Source organism: Mercenaria mercenaria, chromosome 12 (assembly GCF_021730395.1).
Source record: "Mercenaria mercenaria strain notata chromosome 12, MADL_Memer_1, whole genome shotgun sequence".
Taxonomy (NCBI): domain Eukaryota; kingdom Metazoa; phylum Mollusca; class Bivalvia; order Venerida; family Veneridae; genus Mercenaria; species Mercenaria mercenaria.
The window spans coordinates 68,753,679-68,776,621 of NC_069372.1; the positions used below are offsets into that span (position 1 = coordinate 68,753,679).

Genomic DNA, 22,943 nt, shown 5'->3' on the forward strand with positions numbered 1-22,943 from the left:
GGCGCCTTTTTTTCAGTTTTCAATAGCATTTCAGTTATATAACAGGAGGCAGTTAGCCTTACAAGTTTTCCTTGATTCTGTACCAGTAATAACCTGTTCTTCACAAGTAACTGCCAACTTCTCCACATGAAAAAGAAGTGGAGGACAAATAGTTCGAGACACAATGTCTTCTATCAGTCGTCACAGAAAACATAGGACTTGCCCAAGGATCAAACATATGACCACGCAGTCCGTAAATCTATGCTCTTCCTACTGAGCTAAGCGGATGGACTAAATTGTCATTGGCCTCGGTTGGTGATCTTGAAACCTGATACTGGGCAGTTTTATGTTCTACCTACTGACCTAACTGAGCAGGCACTGTCTCTAAGACAAAAACCAAGCTGGTACAACAATGCTACATTGCTGCATCTATCACCTCAATAGTACTGGAGCAGTATCATTAAGCCTGGAGTGAGAGAACATGCGCACAAGACAGTTTAACATATTACCATTCATGCTAACTTACCAAAGGCTCTTTATATTAGAGAAACGTAAAATGTAAGACTTTAAAGGAATTGCCCAGAAATACAATAAAACCTTTAGCCTGCTAAATTTCTAAAATGGACTGGTCCATCATTCAATTTGGGCAATACCATTTATTATTCAAAGGGGTATTCACTGAAAATTTACTAACTGAATAGCGAACAGTGCAGACCATGATCAGACTGCACGGATGTGCAGGCTGATCTTGGTCTGCACTGGTCGCAAAGGCTGAATCACTTGCCGCCAGCAGGCTAAGGGTTAAAAGAAACTGCTAATTATAGAAACACTAAACATTTGCATATACAAGACAGTAATTTGCATATACAAGACAATAATTTGCATACACAAGTCAAGAATAACTGATTCCCATCATATAAAATGTGATATACTGGTAAACTCAAATAAATAACATGTACGTTTATGATAGAAGCAATGTATATTGTGTATGTACTACCTCAACATATTAAAACTAAATCTAAAGTGGGACATAACATGACTGCATCACAAGGACTGTTAGTAAGGAAAATCCTTGAAACAAAGAAATGTTTTATGTAAACCCTGGATTTGGAGATAATGTCACATAATTGTATTTAAAACCTTGTTTAGGCCATAGTTTAACATCTAAGGCAAACATCAATGCATGCAGCCCACTATAATTTCTTCACTTTTTTTAAAAAAAATAGCTTCATTTGAAGCAATATAACATTAAAATTGCATTTTACTTGAATTTTCTCAAATGTGAATTTTGGGGTGTGGTCTAAAATTAATGACCCTTTTATTAGTTAGTGTAGCTTAGATAGTCGGTAGTGTTTTTGTACTCTACTCACACTGTGAGACTGTAAAACAATCTGAATGTGTTCTGTCCTACTTATGTATCTTTTAAAAATGCTGAAGAAAAGTTTTTTTTTTTTTATTAACTGACAATGGTCATGTGATTTAGAATGGCAAAGGTAACGGCTATTTCCATCTATGCATGCAGAAGTCCTATGTTTCAAATTAAAGAGAAACATAGTTTTTTTTACAATATAAAATTTATTAATGTTATATTAGTAACTGAACATGCAGACACGAGAGCTGTCTGAAGATGCATTCGACCATTTGCAGCCCTTCCACCTAATGCTAGCTTATACACAAAAGCTTTAGCAAAATTTTCTAAGTTGAAAGAGGAGCATAATTTTGCCAAAAATGTAAACCAGAGTAAAAACTGTTGTTAAACTTGCCATTTGAGGTCATTCCTTGATGTCAAAGACCTATGGAGCATCTGAAAACATTTGGTCAAGCAATTCCTGAGAAACATGCTTACATGCAGAACTGTCAGAAAATGTCTATATGTTAAAAAGGGGCGTAATTTGGACTAAATAAAACTTTAGAGTTATGTAACTTGTCCTGTGAGATCACCTCATGTGTTTAGTTTGAAAGCATTAGGCCTAGCAGTATCAGAGAAACCTGCTGACATGCAAAACGTTTGTGAACAGTCTCAGGATGAAAGGTGACAACAAAAGCTTTACAACTTAAAAAATTTCAAACAATTGAGCCAAGAATGTGTCGTTCACACTGTACTTAACCCTGCAAAGGACGGTCATGCTGAAAATTTTGTAGACAGACAATAAAAGACTCACAGGAACAAGTGCTGTTTGTAATACTCATATGAATCTAGCGATGATCTGCTTGTCATTCTCAAATACACTATGTACCTGAGCTTTGGCCAAATGACCACATACAATAGGGGGTCATGCACTAAACAAAGAGGGCTTGGGACAGTTTATACACTATTTTTTGGTATGCTGGAGACCAGTTAAAAGAAACACAACCATGCCAATGATCATTTTTTTGTTGTTAATGTTGTAACAACAGAATTTAGGTCATATGGCAACTTTCAAATGAAGATCCGAAATGCCACTCTGTGCATTATTTCATCATGGACAGGCACCTGGGTTGAACGGCTTCTGTAAGCCGGCTCGATGGTTTCCTCACATGAAGAACTCTACACCCCAAGTGAGGCTCAAACCCACATTGGTGGGGGGCAAGTGATTTGAAGTCTGCAACCCTAACCACTCAAGCATGGAGGCCCCTTAACTTTTTAAAACAGCTGTTTGATGTTATATGTGAAAATGTGTATCTCCATGTGATAAAACTGCCTATCTGACCTTTGACCTCTGAATATTACCTTGACCTTCAACCTGTGCAGCTGAAAAATGTCTCATTGTGGAAAATATTTATGCCAGTCAATATTTGAAAAAACTGAAAACAAGCAGACATGAGATTCTACCTTTAAGACCTTTGATTAAACAGTTTAACCCTGACCTGGAACCAAATAGCTAAATGTTGTTTTATGCATATCAAATGAGCTGTCATGGCTGAAAACCACATTCTGCACTTTGTCTATCACTTGCAAGCAATTTTGCCAAACTACAGATGAACTTCACAAAATTAAGGGAGACAGGAGTTCAATAAATTCTAAGAAATTTAATACAAGTAAATTAGCTAGCACCTCTACAACAAAATATCTATGTAAGTTATAAATATTTTAAAAAAAATGTGAGTTCTAAAGAAGCTGAACTTTGCTTAGGTGAGCTAAAAATGATATAACAAGTTGTTCAAGACATCTGGGACCATTCAGAAACCAGAAAATGCATATTTACCATTCAAATCCATGCCGCTTTACAAAAAAATATAAGTAAAATTAAATTCTTTTGGGAAATCGAAATGATATATTTTACTGATTTTAGTAATAGGACGTTAGCATTGCTGATAAAGTGTTCATTTCATATGGATAAGTAATCACTTTTTGGAGGTTAATACTCATCTGCCATGCACAATTATGGGATAATTGCCTGAAGAAGTTCGTAAGGACTCAAAGGCCCAAAGCCGAAAGATTATTATTCACTTTGAGGGCAATTAACCCATAATTACACAGACAATCAAGCAGTAATGTCTTTAATACCTATGTCTTAACTTATTACCAGGGAAACAGTTAGTAAACAAATGACATCACATCCAAACCATTTTTGCGATACAAGGTGTTTTTTGTGTGTGTTTTCGTTGTTTGTTTTTTTTAAATGACTGCCCCTCAAAGGAAACTAGTTATTACGAAGCATTTCCACCTTTACCTTAACAGTACAGATCACATTCAACAGGAATATGCCAGCCCGATACATATGTGACGCACCATGACATTTTGGGTCCAAATTCGGCGTTACGTCATTTGAGAAAACATCGATTAAAGTAACGTCACAAAAAAATGGTGGACGTTACCACGTGTTCACGGAAATTAATGTATTATTATTTTCAATAATACTCTACCTTGCCACAAGAAATACATGAAGTGACATATTTCCGTATTTTGCAATTCCGTTTCTTTAAAAATTTTGAATGATTGATAATTTATCGCCCTTTGAATCGACACGCCATTTGTAAACATGGAAGGTCGCGGAGAAAATGAAACTACCAAAAACAGTTATTTGATGATTTATTTCGATTGTATAAAGAATGACAGTTAACGAATCTCAAGGTAAGTAAGTATTTAAGCGATATGTAGGGTTTAAAAATATTATTTGAGTTCATATCGACTGTTTTGTCCGATATCTTTTCGAAAAATAGCCCTGATTTGACACTAATGACAGTTTGGAGGTAGCCCAATTCACATTTTATTTACAAGTGGCACTATATTGTAGACTATATATTATTTACTAAATCTGCAATGAATTAAACTTTTTTAATCGGTTTTGACTCTTATTCAGTAGAATCAGTATGCAAGACAATTAGATTCTATGCAAGAAGACTTTGTGACTCTGGTGCCAGACAAAAACAAACAGTCAGTCATAGTGTTTAGATACATAATTAAAGCCCTGATCATTTTATATAGCCCTGCCATGAAAGTGACTGATCAGGAACAGTTGAAACACATCTATTGACAGTATTGTCAGCTTCAGTTACTTATTTCTTACTTGTTATATGTCAAATCAGTCCAAACATAAATTTTCTACAAGGCATAAATATTGTTTTTACTTGGAATGAGACAGTTTTTTCCAAAGCTTTTCAAATTTTTGTTAAATTTGCATACTGTTAACTGGGCCATTATTTCTGGGTTCCTCACCATTTTGTACTGTTCTTGGCAAGTCACAGACAACCACTTTGTAAAATGAATTAACTTTTATTAGATACATTTTGTTTTGAAAGTCTTGCCAGGGATTTAAACCTATTACTCTTCCTATAGAAGTCTTTTTGCTCTATGTACTGAGCTAACTGCCCAGGGCATTTTTATCTTACATTTCAGCCTTTTTCAGTATTTTTTTCATTTTACAGATCAACCACTGAGGATTGTTTGGCTTGCTGCAATGACCTTAAACAGTTAAAGGATTTTCCAGGAAGGTCTATACACCACAAGCTGAATTTTTTGGGGTTTAGTAAATTTCTTCATACATTTTTAGTTACTATACAGCTATTCTAAGAAAGATAAAGACATTAAAGTAACATAAACATAAATGATCTATGATTTATTCATAACATTTTAAGAGAAAAGATTTTAATTATAGACCCATTCAACAAATATGTGTTAGTATATTAAGAAGTGAATAAGTAATGATATATAATAATTAAATATATCATGTATGTATGTTTACATTAAGTATGATTGCATGAATTGTATGTCTAGTCTGTCAGAATCTTAGCTAGCTTATGTATTCTTGAAAAGCTACATTTTCAGCTTGAATACTCTAAGATTCTTGGATGAGTTTATACTTATCAATTTTGCTTTCATTCAGCTTTTAACAAAAAGACTCTCTTAAGCTTAAAAAGATGCTTTACAGTCTTATATTCTGTAACCTTATACTAATCTTAAAATGAAGTTCTAATGTTTTTGAATTTTTGTTTTGCAGTGATAAAAGAACAATGAGTATGTGAATGGGAATGAAACAGAAGGAATTAATATGTTCTACTGATCATCCAGCTGAAATCATGCCTATGGAATAGAGTGCATGTCATAAATACTGATATGAGCAAATAACTCCATATTGCACAAATAAGGTCATGTTTCCTGCCCTCATGACCAGAAAAAGTTAAACATTCTAATTCAAATTACAAATGTGTTTCAAGAAAAAGTAAAACTTAGTCAACTGTGAGAAATATTAGGTAAAAGTATTTTATAAGTGTTTTGTTGCCATGACAGCTGTGAAGTGGTTTGAAAAGCACTATCTTAATTGTTCTAACAATACAGAATTTCACTTATGAATTTTCCAAAACTGCATGCATGAAATACTAAGACATGTCTGTTGAATGAATCCTAGTTGTTTCAAAACTACAACATGTGTGACATTTAAAGCACAACCTTTGGATGAAAAATTTTTACAATCAAAACTGCCTTGCCAGTGTGAGTGTAGGAAGGATTTTCCCAGAAATCGCCATGACAGAAAACTTCCAATATAGCAGAACATATTTGTTACTGGCTAAATATAATATACTTTATTTCAAGAATTAATCATGTAAATCCATGGTTATAATTGTGTTAAAAGATATTTTTACATGAACTTTGCAGAAATAGCTAATTTTTGTTGCAAAACATTATGAGTTGCCATGGTAACACAAATTTGACTTAAATTTAGATTTGTTTGATTATGTAGACATCATGTTTCTTGTTTATCTCTGCTAATCAGACTATGTTCTGCAAGAAAATATCTTCTATGTGTAATCATTGCATCAACAAAACATGTCATAACACAAATCTGCCATAAAATGGCAGAGTTGTAATGCAGGTAGGCATATCAGGAAAATATGTAGTTCTCAAAGTCAAATTATATTAAATGAAATATGTTTTTTTTTTTTTTAAATGATCACAATTGACCATTTGTGGTGTAAAACAAATGTATACTGAACAGATGCTAAATGAATGTTCTGATTCTTTCTGGAAAATTTACAAAAATACTACTGTTTTAAGAAAATAGTGCATTGTTGCCATGGTAACATTAATTTGACTTTTAAATTATTTCGGATATCATCATATGTAAACAACATCTTTCTTGTTCATATGTTATATTTGTTAAGCTGTATTATGTTAGTGAATATTTTTTCATATGTAATAATTCATCAGCAAAGCACTATGTTATCAGACAAGTCTGCCTTAAAATGGCAGAGTTGTAACTGAGAGAGGTGTATCCGAAAATTTTGTATTTCTCAAACAATTTTACATTAATTTGCATGGAATGATGTCTCTTACTTTTAAATAAGAAAACAGACAGCTTTTGATGTAAATATATGGAACAAACACTTCAAATATTCAAATTATTACAAAGAAATTGACAAAAATGTTAGTATTTTGTAAGAAAATACCACATTGTTGCCATGGTAATGTTAGTATTTTTGTAAGAAAATACCACATCGTTGCCATGGTAATGATTCACTGATCAGTATATCTAAGTCTTCTGAAATTTTAGCAAACTCACAGTTGATAATAACAGTCTAACAATTATATCTTCTTGCCTGATTTTCTTTCTTACTGTTTAATAGATAAGGTGTCTATAACAATAAGATTAATGTCCTAGTTTTTGGGATGTTGTCTAATTTGATATCAAATAAAGTCTGTATTTTGTTCAAAAGAATGCCATAAAACAGTTGTCTGTAAACTGTTTGCACACTAGAAAAAGTTAATTGTGTATTTATTTCACATTCTATGTAATTTATTGCTAGATTCATCAAGGGACTGTTAAAAAAGAGGTTATACAAGTGTTGCTATAGAAACGATTTTTAGAACATAAATATTTTTATACTACATGAAAGAAAGAGACAAAAAGAAATACATTCCATTAATTGCATGTTGCTTTTGTTATTTTATGATGTATTTTATCTTGATTTTATTTAAATATGGAGTCATTATTAAGATATACTGCCTCAATTTTGATACAGTTAGACAAAAACATGGTGTCCGAAAAGTGGTAATATCTCCATGACAACGGCTGATTTTTGTTGTCAAATTGAAGATTTTTACTCAGAACAGGTCAGTCTGTCAGATTAGTCCAAAACCCCATTTTTGACCAAAATTGCATTTGGACCCAAAATCTCATGCTCTGTCACATATGCTGAACTAACCTTGGTACTACACCTGCCTACAAAGTTTGGTGAAAGGCCACAAAATAACTACCTAATGATATTTAGTAATAACAACAGGGCCATAGTGGCCCCAAGTCGCTCACCTAAACTTAACTATTTGATCTTGAATAACATTATGACACACTGAATAGTGAATTGTAATATCTGTGTTTAGCATACATAAACATGAAACATGTCAAGAGTCCTCGTTTAAACAAATTTGAGAGAGGACCTTACAATGATTCTATGATCCATCAAGTGTTTCATGAGAAGTTGTTTAAAAAGGTATTTCTATTTTTAGCTCTAGTGGTCCCTAAAAGGGACCCAGTGTCCCCACTGAAAAAAATTTGAGAGAGGACCTTACACTGATGCTACAGAACAAGTTTGATGAAGATCCATCAAGTAATTCATGAGAAGAAGCCAAAAGTATTTATGGCTGGTAGAAGGTTTTGAAATTCCTGGACACTAAAGTTCTTTATTTTTAGTGATATAAAAAGATCATTATGATAAACGAAAACCTTTGTGATTAATGGTAAAGAATATTTTCATCAGATAAATGATTTCTGACTGAGACTTGCTGTAAAATGCCATTGCAGATAAAGATGAGCAAATGTCTAACCAGTGGTGGCTATAGGTACTTACAACAAGCTGGGCAATATATGCCCGAAGGGTTACATCATAGGATGGGAGCAAAATTTAAAGAACTTGACTGTTGTAGCCCACAAAAGGAAAACTTCAAAAAACAAATCCAAGTCCACAAAAAAAATATTCAAAGTCCACAAACTAAAATCCTTATCAGATACAGGTATGTAAAAATACACCTAAAAATTGGAGGTACCATCCTTGTTGTACCACAGAAAAGTGGTCTCGGTTTTTCCCTACGGCCAATAATAAAAAAGTTTCAAAATAAGCTATTTACAGTAACATAAAAGGGAAGCAATTCAAAAAAAAAAAATTGTAAGTGAACAAAAATGAGATCTGCCAAATAAAAACAAGAGCACTGCAATGCAGAGCAATAAACACAAAGCAAAGTCATATATGACTTTTGACCCTTAAGTGTGACCTTGACCTTGAAGCGAGTCATCCGGAACATGCGCACTGCACGTCGTCTTGGTGTGGGGCGCTCTGCACATCGTCTCAGTGTGGTGAACATTTCTGCCAAGTTTCTTTGAAATCCTACCAGCAGTTCAAGAGTTACAGAGCGGACACGAAACAAACTGATATGACTTTTGACCCCTAAGTGTGACCTTGACCTTGAAGCGAGTCATCCGGAACATGCGCGCTGCATGTCGCCTTGGTGTGGTGAACATTTGTGTCAAGTTTCTTTGAAATCCTTCAAGGGGTTCAAGAGTTACAGAGTGGACACGAAACAAACTAATATGACTTTTGACTCCTAAGTGTGACCTTGACCTTGAAGCGAGACATCCAAAACATGCGCTCTGCACGTCGTCTTGGTGTGGTGAACATTTGTGTAAAGTTTCCCTGAAATCCTTCAAAGGGTTCAAGAGTTACAGAGTGGACACGAAACTGCTAATGGACAGACGGACGGACACCAGCGTCATAACATAACATGTTTTGGGGGGGGGGGGGGGGGGGGGGGGGGTTAACTTCACATCGACAGAATTATAGGTCATGTGGCAACTTTCCAGCTTTTGATGGTGAAGGAAGATCTCAGATGCCCCTCTGTGTATTATTTCATCATAGGCTGGCACCTGGGTAGAACCACCAACCTTCCGTAAGCCAACTTGACTGCTTCCTCACATGAAGATTTCAATGCCCCGAACAAGGCCCAACCCACGTTTTTGAGGGGCAAGTGATTCACAACCAGAGACCTTAGCCCCTCGGCCACAGAGGCCCCTTTGGTGCTAAGTGGTAACCAGAAGTCCTGTGATAACTGGCATTGTTCTTAGTGGTAACTAAAAGTCTTTATGATTACCAGCAATAGAAGTATTTCCGCTTACTGATCACGAAAAGTCCCTGTAATAACTGGCAAGCAAAGGTCTTTGTGCTTACTGGTAACTGAATGTCTTTGAAATTACCATCAACCGAGAGTTCTTGTGTTAAATGGTAGCTAAGGCCATTGCTTTCACTTGTAATCAATGACTGTGGAAATTTAAATATGACAGACAAGATTGATTACAATCACCATGGCGACTGCAGTCTTATAATTACATTTAATATTTCTTGTAACTATCTACTAGGTACAAAGTCAATTATACAAGAAACAGGTAAGACGGGAGAAAAGTCTCGGAGACAATGTTTAGCTAAATAGTAGAAGTGGAGATAAATTAGTAAATAATGATTGTTTTTTTCATTGGGTTTAATACCACACTGACACAATAAAATGTCATAGGTTGACTTTCCATCTTCTGATGGTGTGCACTTTTGTGCATTATTTCTGGCTTAGGCTGGCACCTCGGTAGAACCACTGCATGCATGACCTTCTGTTACTCAGCTGTATGACTGCCTCACATGGAAGAATTCTAAATGAGGTTTTAAACCCATACATAGCTGTGAAGGGCAACTAATTTGAAGCCAACAATCCTTAACCATAGCTATCCCTAGTAATTAATGAAGCTGAAACTTTGCTTATTCCCATCTACCAACATATCATTTAACCTTCAGCCTGCCGGCGGCAAGTGAATCTACCTTTGCGACCAGTGCAGACCAAGAACACTCTGCACGTTGTTTGCTATTCAGTCAATAAATTTTCAATGAACACCCCTTTGAATAATAAGTGGTACTGCCCAAATTGAAAGATGGACCAGTCCATTTAAGAAATTTAGCAGGGTTAAGGTTAATCCCATCCAGTTTGCAAAATTATTGTCTACCCTGCATTGTAACTGAAGAGAAACTTATGGGCAGCACAAACTACTAGAATTAGTTCTAGTAAATATAAAATCAATTTATTAACCTTCATCCTGCTATATTTCTAAAATGGACTGGTCCATCATTCATTTTGGGCAGTACCACTTATTATTCAAAGGGGTGTTCATTGAAAATTTACTGACTGAATAGCAAACAGTACAGACCATGATCAGCCTGCAAGGATGTGCAGGCTAATCTTGTTCTGCACTGGTTGCAAAGGCAGAATCACTTGAAAATACAACAAGGCAGTATGAAAGATAGCTATATCCCCCGTTGTGACCTTGACCTTCAGCCAACATGGCTGACTCATGAGATCTGCACATCGTCTTGATGAGGTGATCATTTGACCCAAGTTTCTTGAAATTCCTTCAAGGGGTTTAGGAGATACAGAGCAGAGGAAAAATGGAAGGCTCAAACCTTTCACCTTGAGTTGTGAACTTGACCTTTAGTCGACATGGCTGAGTTATGAGGTCCGAACATCATCTTGATGAGGTGATCTAATACCCAAATGAGGTTTTAAACCCATAGCTGTGAATGGCAACTAATTGGCCCAAGTTTCATGAAAATCCATCAAGAGGTTTAGGAGATATAAAGCGGACACAAAACTGAAGGCTCAAACCTTTGACCTCGAGTTGTGACCTTGACCTTGAGCTGACATGGCTGACTCATGAGTTCTGCACATCGTCTTGATGAGGTAATCATTTGACCCAAGTTTCATGATATTCTTCAAGGGGTTCAGGAGATACAGAGCAGACACAAAATGGAAGGCTCAAACCTTTGACCTTGAGTTGTGATCTTGACCTTGAGCCAACATGGCTGACTCAAGTTTCATAATTATCCTTCAAGGGGTTTAGGCGATACAGAGAGGACACAAAATGGAAGACTCGAACATTTGACCTTGAGTTGTGACCTTGACCTGGAGCCAACATGGCTGATTCATGCGTTCTGCACATCATCTTGATGAGGTAATCATTTGACCCAAGTTTCAGGGTTATTCTTCAAGGGGATTATATTAACTAGGGGTGACTATTGAGGCCAGTTTTGACTATTGCAATACTATTGATATTGCTGAAAAACTATTGCGATACTATTCTATTGCAGGTTACTCTTGAGATACTATTGCAATAGTTATCAGCCACCATGTTTTATACAGTAAAACTACCAACTGACATAATTTGTTACAGTGTGTAAGACACGGCACTGTTTATAATTGCTGTTAATACACATTGTATAACTGAAATACAGAAATAAATCTAGTAACATTAAGTACATTTAACATTTTTTCTATTTCTTGCCTTCCTTGGCTTTGAAACAATAATTAGAACAATAAACCTATGCAAAGTATACTCAAACGAATCGGCCATTTTGTTGCGAATGTCAACATGTTTAATAACCCAAAGCATTGAAAAAGACGAAAATTGACGGATCAGACTAAGGTGTACCAGCACTAAATGAAGGGCCCTACCGAACAGTTTGCTTTATCATACAAGTAGCCTACTTTCTCCAAGTCCATAGGACATTTTCTCATTTAAGATTAACAGGTTATTTAAAAATATTCAATCAAAGCTTCTAAGACACTAAATTTATTAATTATCTTCTAGACTTCCCAGTCCTTTGTGGTATTTTAATTCCATGAGGGTGATTATTGTAATGGAGACGTAAACATTTTCCGAGGCGCAGATGTAAGCTGGCTCTGTTTCTTAGTTTATAAATTATTTCTGTATTTACATAAATTTTAAAACTATCGAAACTATCGATTGTTGAAGGAACTATCGGCCATTGTTATTGGATCGTGATTTTTCTATCGATGCATACTATCGGGACACTCAGTATCGCAATGCATCGATATTTCGATGTATCGTTACACCCCTAATATTAACCAATTTTGGCAGTAACCCTCCCCCCACCTCTCACACAGAAATCCTTGAACAAAATTTAGATTTTTGTGATTTAAATTTCAACTCAATTTCAAACATGTATCAACAAGATGTATAAACCTCAAATTTTAAATAGAATTTCAGTCTTAAGCAAAATGTTTGTTTTACATGCAATTATGCAATAATGCATCATCAACAGTTTTTATTAAATGCAATTTATAAGGAAGAAATTTCCTGTAAAACAGCCTTTTTCCTTTAACACTCTTCAATACAAAACAATATTATGTTTTATATTTGCGCATTTAAATAATGAATCTTGTAATTGTTTAACATTAGGCAATAGAAATTTTACTCTTTGATTCTCATCCCCACCTGCCCCTGGTTGACACCATGTGTCTCCCCCAATTTTTTTTGGTCAAAAATAATATACAGTATTACAGGTTTCTAAAGTTTCATATCTGGATACTGTTAATTTCCATAAACATTGCCCAAATCTCTAGTTAAAATAAATGCGTTCGACAAACGTCAATTCAATTTGGGCAATACCATTTATTATTCGAACGAAAATTTACTGACTGAATAGCAAACAATGCAGACCATGATCAGCCTGCATGGATGTGCAGAAGGCAGAATAACTTGCCACCAGCAGGCTAAAGTTAAGCATATGCAGGAGTGAAGATCTGCTTTACAAACTTGATTTTACTTGGACCAGCCAAAATATTATTAATTCGCAAATACGCTGAATAGACAAACATTTATTTTTCATTTATTTTGTACAGGACAGGATACAACGAACCAAGAATGCACTGCCTGCAGTAAAAAATTAACTACTGGTCATAACGTTTTAGGAAGCACTAGTTCCAACACCATAATGGTGGACAACTCCTTGCAAGAAAGGCAGATAAATATGGCTGAATGATGGTGTTTTTGCTGTCAGTGTTAAGTTTTCTAACGAGTTTTTACCTATTTTATTTCCTTCAACTGGAAACAACAACTGAGACAGGAGCCTATTATGTTTTCTTCTTGCCATTAACTCTTGTTTAGTGCAATTCCTCACCATTAATGTAAACACTTTTGTATAGTTTAATGGCAAGGAGATGACGTTTTTGTGAAATTTCGAGTATAAATGGTAGACTTTGTAAAAGACAAACCCATACACCATAAGGTTACGAAGACACCATCAAACAACAACACTTTGTGAACTGTCCTTGCACCCAAATGAAAATAGCCAAAAAATTATTCCATTAGCCACTGAAAAAATTACATTGCATAACAGCAGGGCTTCGGAAATTTGCCAGTTTGTCAGTTTTGGACTGATTTTTGACTTTTCAGACCGATTCGTGAAGTGAAAAAAAACGAACGAAATCGGTCCCGTAAAAATGGAGAAAAGTATAAATTTCGGTCTGATATCTCAATACACGATCACCTGCCAAGTAGGAAATTGTTGGTCGCACCTTCAGATAATCAATAAACGTGTCAATCGGTCTGACTGTCACTTTGATAATCGGTCCGTAATTAGCGCGTGATGCAATCAGTGCTCGCGCGGCACATCCTTTAATGTTTGCAGACAGCCGACTGCGGTGTATTTAACATTTTTGACTGGTTTCCTAACGTTTCTGACTGGATCCAAATCATTTCGACGGGGATCCACTTCTTTTATTTAGGATCCGACGGATGGTTTATTTCAAAAGGCTATGTTTGATCACGGTAACAAACAAATGGTCGCTGCATTTAATCAAAGAGCTATAATTGTACGTTATAGGTCTTCGATTTAATGCGACATCACACGGAAAACCGATAAAAATAATTTTTATAATTACTTGATTTGAAAATATTACATGATTCATTTGTTGGGGCTCCAGTTGAAACAAATGCAGAAAATAGTCTTTGCAACCCGACTGTACAAAAAAGAAAAAAAATGGACGGGCAACCACGAATGATAAAGAAAACCGGTCTTTTAAAAAACGTTTCAAAATGAAATTTTGTTTACATCAGAAGAGAACATATAACTTTATAAAATGTAGTTGCTTGTTGAAGTACAACGTAAGTGAAATGAAATATCCGTGGCCAACCCGCGTGACATTTTGGTACTATACATGCAGGAAATTCGATCTCAGCATTCAAATAACGTACACATTCGGTCCGCGGCAGAGTATTCTTTAAATACTGAGGCTGTTTAACAGAGAATATGTGTCGTGTAACTCACTTTGACGCATTGTATTTTATAGAATTCCGTCAAAGAATGAGGAAACATCACAAAGTATCTGCCGTGTATATGGTATCGAAGTCACGTGCGTTGGCTTTTAGACTAGTTACGCACATGGTGTCAATGCCTCGTATTATCTCGGAAAAACATCGAAATTTAAACAATTTATTTTATTTATTTTGTTGGGTTTAACGTCGCACCGACACAATTATAGGTCATATGGCGACGTTCCAGCTTTGATGGTGGAGGAAGATCCCAGGTGCCCCTCCGTGCATTATTTCGTCACGAGCGGGCACCTGGGTAGAACCACCGACCTTCCGTAAGCCAGCTGGATGGCTTCCTCACATGAAGAATTCAACGCCCCGAGTGAGGCTCGAACCCACATCGATGAGGGGCAAGTGATTTGAAGTCAGCGACCTTAACCACTCGGCCACGGAGGCCCCGAAATTTAAACAAAGTAACGATCACACATAACACTGAATAACTGTCTTCATTGTATGGTAACGCGCGGTGACTGGTAACTCAGTTTTAATGCATGACATGCTTATTTCTTTACCCTATCACGTTTTACAAAAAATGTAATATTGGGAATGCGGTGGGTGGGGTAGCGCCGATGTCAGGATTTTCGTTTCGGACCGATTGAGTTATCAAAATTTCCGGAGCCCTGCATAACAGGTATATCTGATTCCATAAATATCTATTCTGGGTTTATAAATTAACTGAATTGAACTTTTATGGTATACACATAGACCTTGGTACAGCTATTTTCATCTCAAAGTATAGAACTAGTATACCATCGTTTTGTAGTTTCCCATATGTTTTGAGATAATTTACTATCGTTGTGTACAGTTTCCAGTATGTTTTGAGATAATTTGCTATTGTTCTGGAGAGTTTCCCATATGTTTTGAGATAATCTGCTATCGTTTTGAAGAGTTTCCCGTATGTTCTGAGATAATTTGCTATCGTTTTGGAGAGTTTCTCGTACGTTTTGAGATAATTTGCTATCGGTTTGGAGAGTTTCCCATATGTTTTGAGATAATTTAACAATCTATATTTTAAATGTTACCAAACACTTAACTCCATGTCCTTGCTTTAACAAATATATCTTAGATGTGATTTATTATGTGTGTTTATATGAATGTGTGGTTACTTTTATATCAATTTTTCCCCCACAAAATTTAATTGAAAACTGGTCATATGGAATGTTTTAGTTAACGTCTGATCCAAGTTGATTTTATATCCTAATAAAGTTTTTTCCATCTCTACTGTGTGTTTTACTGCTACATATACACCAATAGCATATCATAAGGATGTGGTACCGAGTGCTAGCTTAATAAAAATTTAGTTTTTTTTTTTTTTTTTTTTTTTCCACAATAAGGTTTATTTATCCCTACTTCTAAAATATTTTTTTTTTTTTTATGAATTTTTATATAGCAAAATATTCCTTAACAACAAGAAAAAGTTAACAAGAGCACTGCGTACAGGTGCCATCGCTCACCTGCAAGTGCTGGTCAGTAAGTAAGAAAAGAGTTAATAGTTCAGAATTTCTAAGTACAAAAAGGTCCATAACTCTGACAAAATGCAGGTTAGAGTTATTGTTCTTAACCTACACAGTCAATAAATGATGATAAACAAGTGTGCAAAGTTTGAAAGCTGTAGCTCTTATGGTTTTCGAGAAAAGGTGGACCTAAACAAAAAAAATTTATCTACGCCGACGCTCAAGTGACAACAATACCTCGTAGATTTTTTTCCAAAAATCGGACAAGCTAAAAATTATGTTTCAACATTGAGAAAAGTAAGTGATAAGGTTACTAATGCCTATGCAAAGACAAACAGAATACCTTCAAACAACATATATATCAGTTCAGTCACCTCCCAAAAAGGCCAAAATAAATGACAACTCTTTCAAAAATGTTAATCAAATATAAGAGATCTTTTAACAAGAAGAACACTGAGATAATTATTCAAAAACGCATAAAGACGGATAACTTTGATAGAAATTCCATATGCTCTGAATGAACAACTAGTATGTACAAGACGTAACAGACATAATAATTTTTTCAGATTGATATTTTAAGGCATACAAAGGTAAGGGGAACATTAACCTTTAGCATGCTAGGTAAATTGTTGTCTGCTGGAAATGTCGTCTGCTAAAATTGTAAAGTTCATTCAATTTGCTCCAAAATTGGAAGAAATATTGTCAGAGTAGCAAACAGCTTGGAACCGATTTAATCGGCGTCTGATCTGGTTCCAAGTTGTTTGCAAAGGCTGTTAAATTCGCCTGCAGCAGGCTAAGGGTTAATGCAAGATCTTCTGTGTGTTCTCAATGAACTGCTAGTATGTACAAGATGTAAACAAACGCAGTAAGAATCTCGTTAGATTGATACTAAAGCAGGAAAAGACGAAGGGAACATAGTAAGTTTTTCATAATATTACATCAGAACAACAAGAGGGTCATGATGACCCTGGATCGCTCACCTGAGTAATATGAGCCACATGTTTCAAATGTCAAACTGATGATAAAATATTAAGAAAGTCAGTAGGTCACATTCATGGTCAATGAAATTCAGTTTTACGATTTGTGTGCAAAACAGTGTATCTCATCAAAATTTCAAGGCTGTATCTTAAAAAACAAGAAAGTAGGTCAGTAGGTCAAGGTCACAGTCAAGTGACATCATATTACTTGGGGTCATCAGGTAATTATAATTAAACAGTCCTGGAAATAGGATCACATGATTTTTAAAGTATTTTTCCTATATAACTCATATATTAACTAAGTGACCCCAGGGCGGGGCCTCTTTTAACCCCAGGGGCAAAATTTGAACAATTTTGGTAGAGGACTACTAGACAATGCATCATACCAACTATCAAAAGCCTAGGTCGTATGGTTTCAGACAAGAAGATTTTTAAAGCTTTTTCCTATACAAGTCTATATAAACTTGGGACCCCCAGGGCAGGCCCTCTTTTCACCCAAGGGGTACAATTTGAACAATTTTGGTTGAGGACCATAAGACAATGCTACAAACCAAATATCAAAGGTGTAAGTGTTGTGGTTTCAGACAAGAACTTTTTTTCCTATGTAAGTCTATTTAAAACTTGAGACCCCCGGGCAGGGCCATATTTGACCCTAGGGGGATAATTTGAACAATCTTGGTAGAGGACCATTAGATGATGCTACATACCAAGTATCAAAGCCCTAGGCCATGTGGTTTTGTACAAGAAGATTTTCAAAGTTTTCCCTATATAAGTCTATATAAACCATGTGACCCCCCGGGGGGGGGGCATATTTGACCCTAGGGGGATAATTTGAATAATCTTGGTAGAGGACCACTAGATGATGCTACACACCAGATATCAAAGCCCTAGGTCCTGTGGTTTTGGACAAGAAGATTTTTAAAGTTTTTCCTTTCGGTTGCCATGGAATTCAATTCTTTGAACAATTTTGAAAGGGGGTCATCCAAGGATCATTCCTGTGAAGTTTGGTGTAATTCTGCCTAGTGGTTTTTAAGAAGAAGATTTTTTTAGAAATTGTCAACAGACGACGCACTACGTACTACTGACGACGCACGACGGACATCATGCGGTCACAATAGCTCACCCCGTCACTTCTTAACAGGTGAGCTAAAAATAACATATACAAAAGTGGTAAATATTTTACAACCGAGGACAGTAAACCCGGAGGACAGCAATGGGTTTACAGAAAGCAGTAGTGACTAAACATAAAATAAGCAGATTTTAATAGGTAAGGTTTAACTGGACATTTTTTTTTTTTAATTGCTAAAGGCACGGCATTAAAGAAAGAGCACTAAGAAGTACAAGTATGCAGTTAAAGAAATATGAACTAAACTGTAAAGTATAACTGACTTTCTTATTTTTTTTTAACAATAACTGAGACATTGTACTCTACATACCGTGTTATAACCAGTCATTTGCTGTGGACCTGCTGACGAATTTACAACTTGAACACTCTGATCAATACCAACATGCGGATTTAGAGTACTGGGCATTCTGGTTCCCTGCTCAAAGCCAGCCTGAGCTCCCCTGCTCTGTAGTTGCTGGGACCGGATGTGCTGAGCTCTTATCAGCTGCATTCTCTGAAGCCTTTGCGGAGTTATGGTTGGCTGCACAGCTGATGATGGACCTAAAGACAGCAATGAATGAATTTCTAAAACAAGTTCTACACCACTTATAACTACATGTATCCTAATCCTTACCTTGCTAAATTTTTATAATGAACTTGTCCATCTTCCAATTTGGACAGTACCATTAACTATTAAAAGGGGTGCTTACCAAAAAGATAATAGGCTGAATAGTGAACAGTGCAGATCATGATCAGACTGCATGGATGTGCAGGCTGATCATGATCTGCAATGGTCACAAAGGTAGAACCAATTGTGTCTAGCATGGCATTAATTCATTTTATCAAAACACTGCAGAGTGCTTTAAGCTTAATTCACATTCAAGTATTCACTGTGTGTAATCCTTACTTTGAGAAATCAGACTGGTTACATGAACTTGGATCAAACACAGTGGTTTTCATACTTTTGGGGCAGGAAAATAAACGTTTGCAGATATTTAGAAATCATTTTATCACATGTTTGACATCACAGGAGTGTAATAAAGCCATTAAATAAAAACGATAATACACTAGTGTAATAAAGCTTTGACATCGGCGTCGGTTGTAGTATAGGAAACGTTGGTCAAATTGACTTGTTTATATAGTAAAAGAAAGTGGAATTTTTGATGTTTCGACAGGAAAGCTAACATGTGATAAAACGAATATTACATTTGTGACTTTTCACACTGAATTTATTAAACTCGTTGAATTTTTCATTTTATTCAACTCGTTTAATAAATTCAGTATGTAAAGACACTCATGTAATATCTGCTAAGTAAAGGATGACATACAGCATAAGATGTGCTCCTGTAAATGCAGAACACTCACTGCTATCTGTTACGTATAAATCTAAGCTCTTACTTCAGAAAACCATGCCAAAATATCTGGTAAACATGGAATATGCTCAGAAAAAGCGATAGTACCATTTCCGGCAAAATGCAGAATTAGGAACTCTTTAGTATCAGTGACAGATTCTCATAACATTTTCATGTTACAATGGATTCAACTTCTTGTTGAAAGACCAATGAAAGGCAATTCCTAAGTGAAACAGAAGGAAAAACCACTCTTGATCCAACAAACCATGCTCCAAACTTGGCTCAGTGATACTTACTGTGTACTGAATAGGTTTCACGCCACATTTATCTCATGATATAATACTTAAAGCGAGTAGTCAGAAACAAGTGCTATGTAGCCACTTATATATACTTCCACATATAATGCAGCTAAATATTCAGAAGTATTTCAACACAAGAAAAACTGAGCAAAAAAAAAACTGTCATAGAAATATTTCTCAACTTAAAAGTATCACATAATTTAATCTATTTTCAGCAGATTTTCCGTTTTTGACACAGGCTGATAAAAACAAGAGGGCCAAGATGGCCCTAGGTCGCTCACCTGAGAAACACACTATAATACACCATAACAGTGTAAACATAGACCTAGTGATTGCATGGAAAAAAATATTCTGACCAAGTACCATTAAAATTGGAGCAAACACAAGTATTTTTTTTTATTTGACCTAGAGACCTAGTTTTTGACCCCAGATGACCCATATTCGAAACTGACCTAGATTTTATCAAGGCAATCATTCTGACCAAATTTCATGAAGATCATTTGAAAAATACAGGCTCTATCACATACAATAGGTTTTCCTTTGATTTGACCTAGTGACCTAGTTTTTGACCCCAGATGACCCATATTCAAACTTGACCTAGATTTTATCAAGGCAATCATTCTGACCAAATTTCATGAAGATCAATTGAAAAATACAGCCTCTATTGCATACACAAGGTTTTTTCTTTGATTTGACCTAGTGACCTAGTTTTTGACCACAGATGACCAATAAGCAAAACTGATCAAGATTTTATCAAGGCCATCATTCTGACTGAATTTCATGAAGATCAATTGAAAAATATAGCCTCTATCGCATACACAAGGTTTTATTTTGATCTGACCTAATGACCTACTTTCTGACCCCAGATGACCCATATTTGAAGATGACCTAGATTTCATCAAAGCAATCATTCTGACCAAAATTCATGAAGATTAATTGAAAAATACAGCCTTTATCACATACACAAGGTTTTTCTTTGATTTGACCTAATGACCTACTTTTTGACCCCAGATGACCCATATTCGAAGCTGACCTAGATTTCATCAAGGCAATCATTCTGACCAAAATTCATGAAGATTAATTGAAAAGTGCAGCCTCTATCGCATACACAAGGTTTTTCTTTAATTTGACCTAGTGACCTAGTTTTTAACCCCAGATGACCCATTTTCAAACTCGGCCTAGATTTCATCAAGGTTATCATTCTGACCAAAATTCATGAAGATTAATTTAAAAATACAGCCTCTATTGCATACACAAGGTTTTTCTTTGATTTGACCTAGTGACCTAGTTTTTGACCCCAGATGATCCATTTTCGAATTCGGCCTAGATTTCATCAATATATTAATCATTCTGACCAAAATTCATGAATATTATTGAAAAATACAGCCTCTATCGCATACACAAGGTTTTTCTTTGATTTGACCTAGTGACCCAGTTTTTGACCCCAGATGACCCATTTTCGAACTCGGCCTAGATTTCATCAAGATTATCATTCTGACCAAATTTCATGAAGATCAGTTGAAAAATACAGCCTCTATTGCATACACAAGCTAAATGTTGACAGACAGACAGACAGACGACAGACAGATGCCGGACATCGAGTGATCAGAAAAACTCACCTGAGCAGGTGAGCTAAAACAAACATTTCTGGTTATCTTCAGTAATTTGTGGAGAGCAAACTCAGGTACTGGAACTGAATTAGTGAGCACTGCTTATTTCAATCTTAACAAATGGTAAGCTGAACAAAATCACATTAATGTTGCATTTACCTTGTACTTTGTCAGACTGCATCTGTGACCTTTGATATCCATTTGCAGACACAGTATTTTGCATCATCTGAGCCTGAGCCAGTATCCCTGTAGGGCTTATTACATGTGGACTTGTATTACTAGCATGCATCATCTGGGAACCATTTCCTACTGAATACAGAGAGTTTTGGTTAATTTCTCCAGTTGGCATCATTTGAATGTTTTGTGTCGGTATCGCTGGCATGCTTGTACTGACACTCTGTATCATCTGAGTGCTCATTCCTCTCTGCATCACTTGTGGATTTCCATTCATAATCATTTGAGGGCTTGTAACTCCTCCCTGTATAATCTGAGGGCTTACTTCTCCCCTTTGCATCAGCTGAGGGCTTCTTTCTCCTCTCTGCATCAGCTGAGGGCTTCTTTCTCCTCTCTGCATCAGCTGAGGGCTTATTTCACCTCTCTGCATCATCTGAGGGCCTATTTCACCTCTCTGCATCATCTGAGGGCCTATTTCTCCCCTCTGCATTATCTGAGGGCTTAATTCTCCTCTTTGCATCAGCTGAGGGCTTCTCTCTCCCCTTTGCATCACATGGGGGCTTATTTCTCCCCTCTGCATCATCTGTGGGCTTATTTCTCCCCTCTGCATCACCTGGGGACTTACTTCTCCCCTCTGCATCACCTGAGGGCTTATTTCTCCCCTCTGCATCATGTGAGGGCTTATTTCTCCCCTCTGCATCACCTGGGGGCATATTTCTCCCCTCTGTATCATGCGATGGCTTATTTCTCCCCTCTGCATCATTTGAGTGTTTGGATCTCCTCTTTGCATCATTAAGGAGCTTGTTTGTGGTTGCTGTAACAGCTGATGTATTTGAGTTTGATTCTGTGTTGTTGTATAGGGCATATTCTGGCTTCTGATCGGATAAACTTGTTGTTGAGGCATACTGTTTGCAGGGTTACTGCCTGGATGCTGCATTCTAGGATTACCTGGAGAGAGAAAAACAGTTTAAACTTCAAAAGATTTATTAGCAGAAGAGATAGGTAATCTGAACTATTACCTTGATGTCAGAGTACTGGCTTCCATCAACAGTTTCACGGAATGAGGTAAAATAAATAAAAGAAAATATTGGAATAAATGGGACTTAATTCATATTATCTGTTTCTTGCACCATTACTGTAACTTGCAAAACTTTAACCCTTTGCCTGCTGGCGGCAATAATTCTGCCTTTGCGACCAGTGCAGACCAAGATCAGCCTGCACATCCGTGCAGTCTGATCATCGTCTGCACTGTTCGCTATTCAGTCAGTAAATTTTCAGTAAACACCCCTTCGAATAATAAATGATATTGCCCAAATTGAATGATGGACCAGTCCATTATAGAAATTTAGCAGGCTAAGTGTTAAAAGGTAAGTTT

The 22,943-nt window shown here is 36.1% G+C and overlaps 1 protein-coding gene and 1 long non-coding RNA gene across 10 annotated transcripts in view; one reads left to right on the top strand and one right to left on the bottom strand.

The window, feature by feature from the left end:
• Positions 1-22,943, bottom strand: part of LOC123533706 (uncharacterized) — a 363,176-nt gene that overhangs the window by 95,545 nt on the left and 244,688 nt on the right. For all 9 annotated transcript variants that reach the window (XR_008366543.1, XM_053520291.1, XM_053520290.1 and 6 more), the window contains 2 exons: positions 21,554-22,516; positions 18,465-18,694 (listed from right to left, as the gene is read on the bottom strand). Coding sequence is in view for 8 of the 9 variants with exons in the window: in XM_053520291.1 (XP_053376266.1) it covers positions 18,465-18,694; positions 21,554-22,516 (1,193 nt within the window). In the remaining variant the exon portion in view is untranslated. The remainder of the gene's footprint in view (positions 1-18,464; positions 18,695-21,553; positions 22,517-22,943) is intronic.
• Positions 3,938-7,869, top strand: LOC128547442 (uncharacterized). Its single transcript, XR_008366546.1, has 3 exons — positions 3,938-4,033; positions 4,828-4,923; positions 5,400-7,869. It is a non-coding gene; the product is annotated as an uncharacterized LOC128547442 (long non-coding RNA).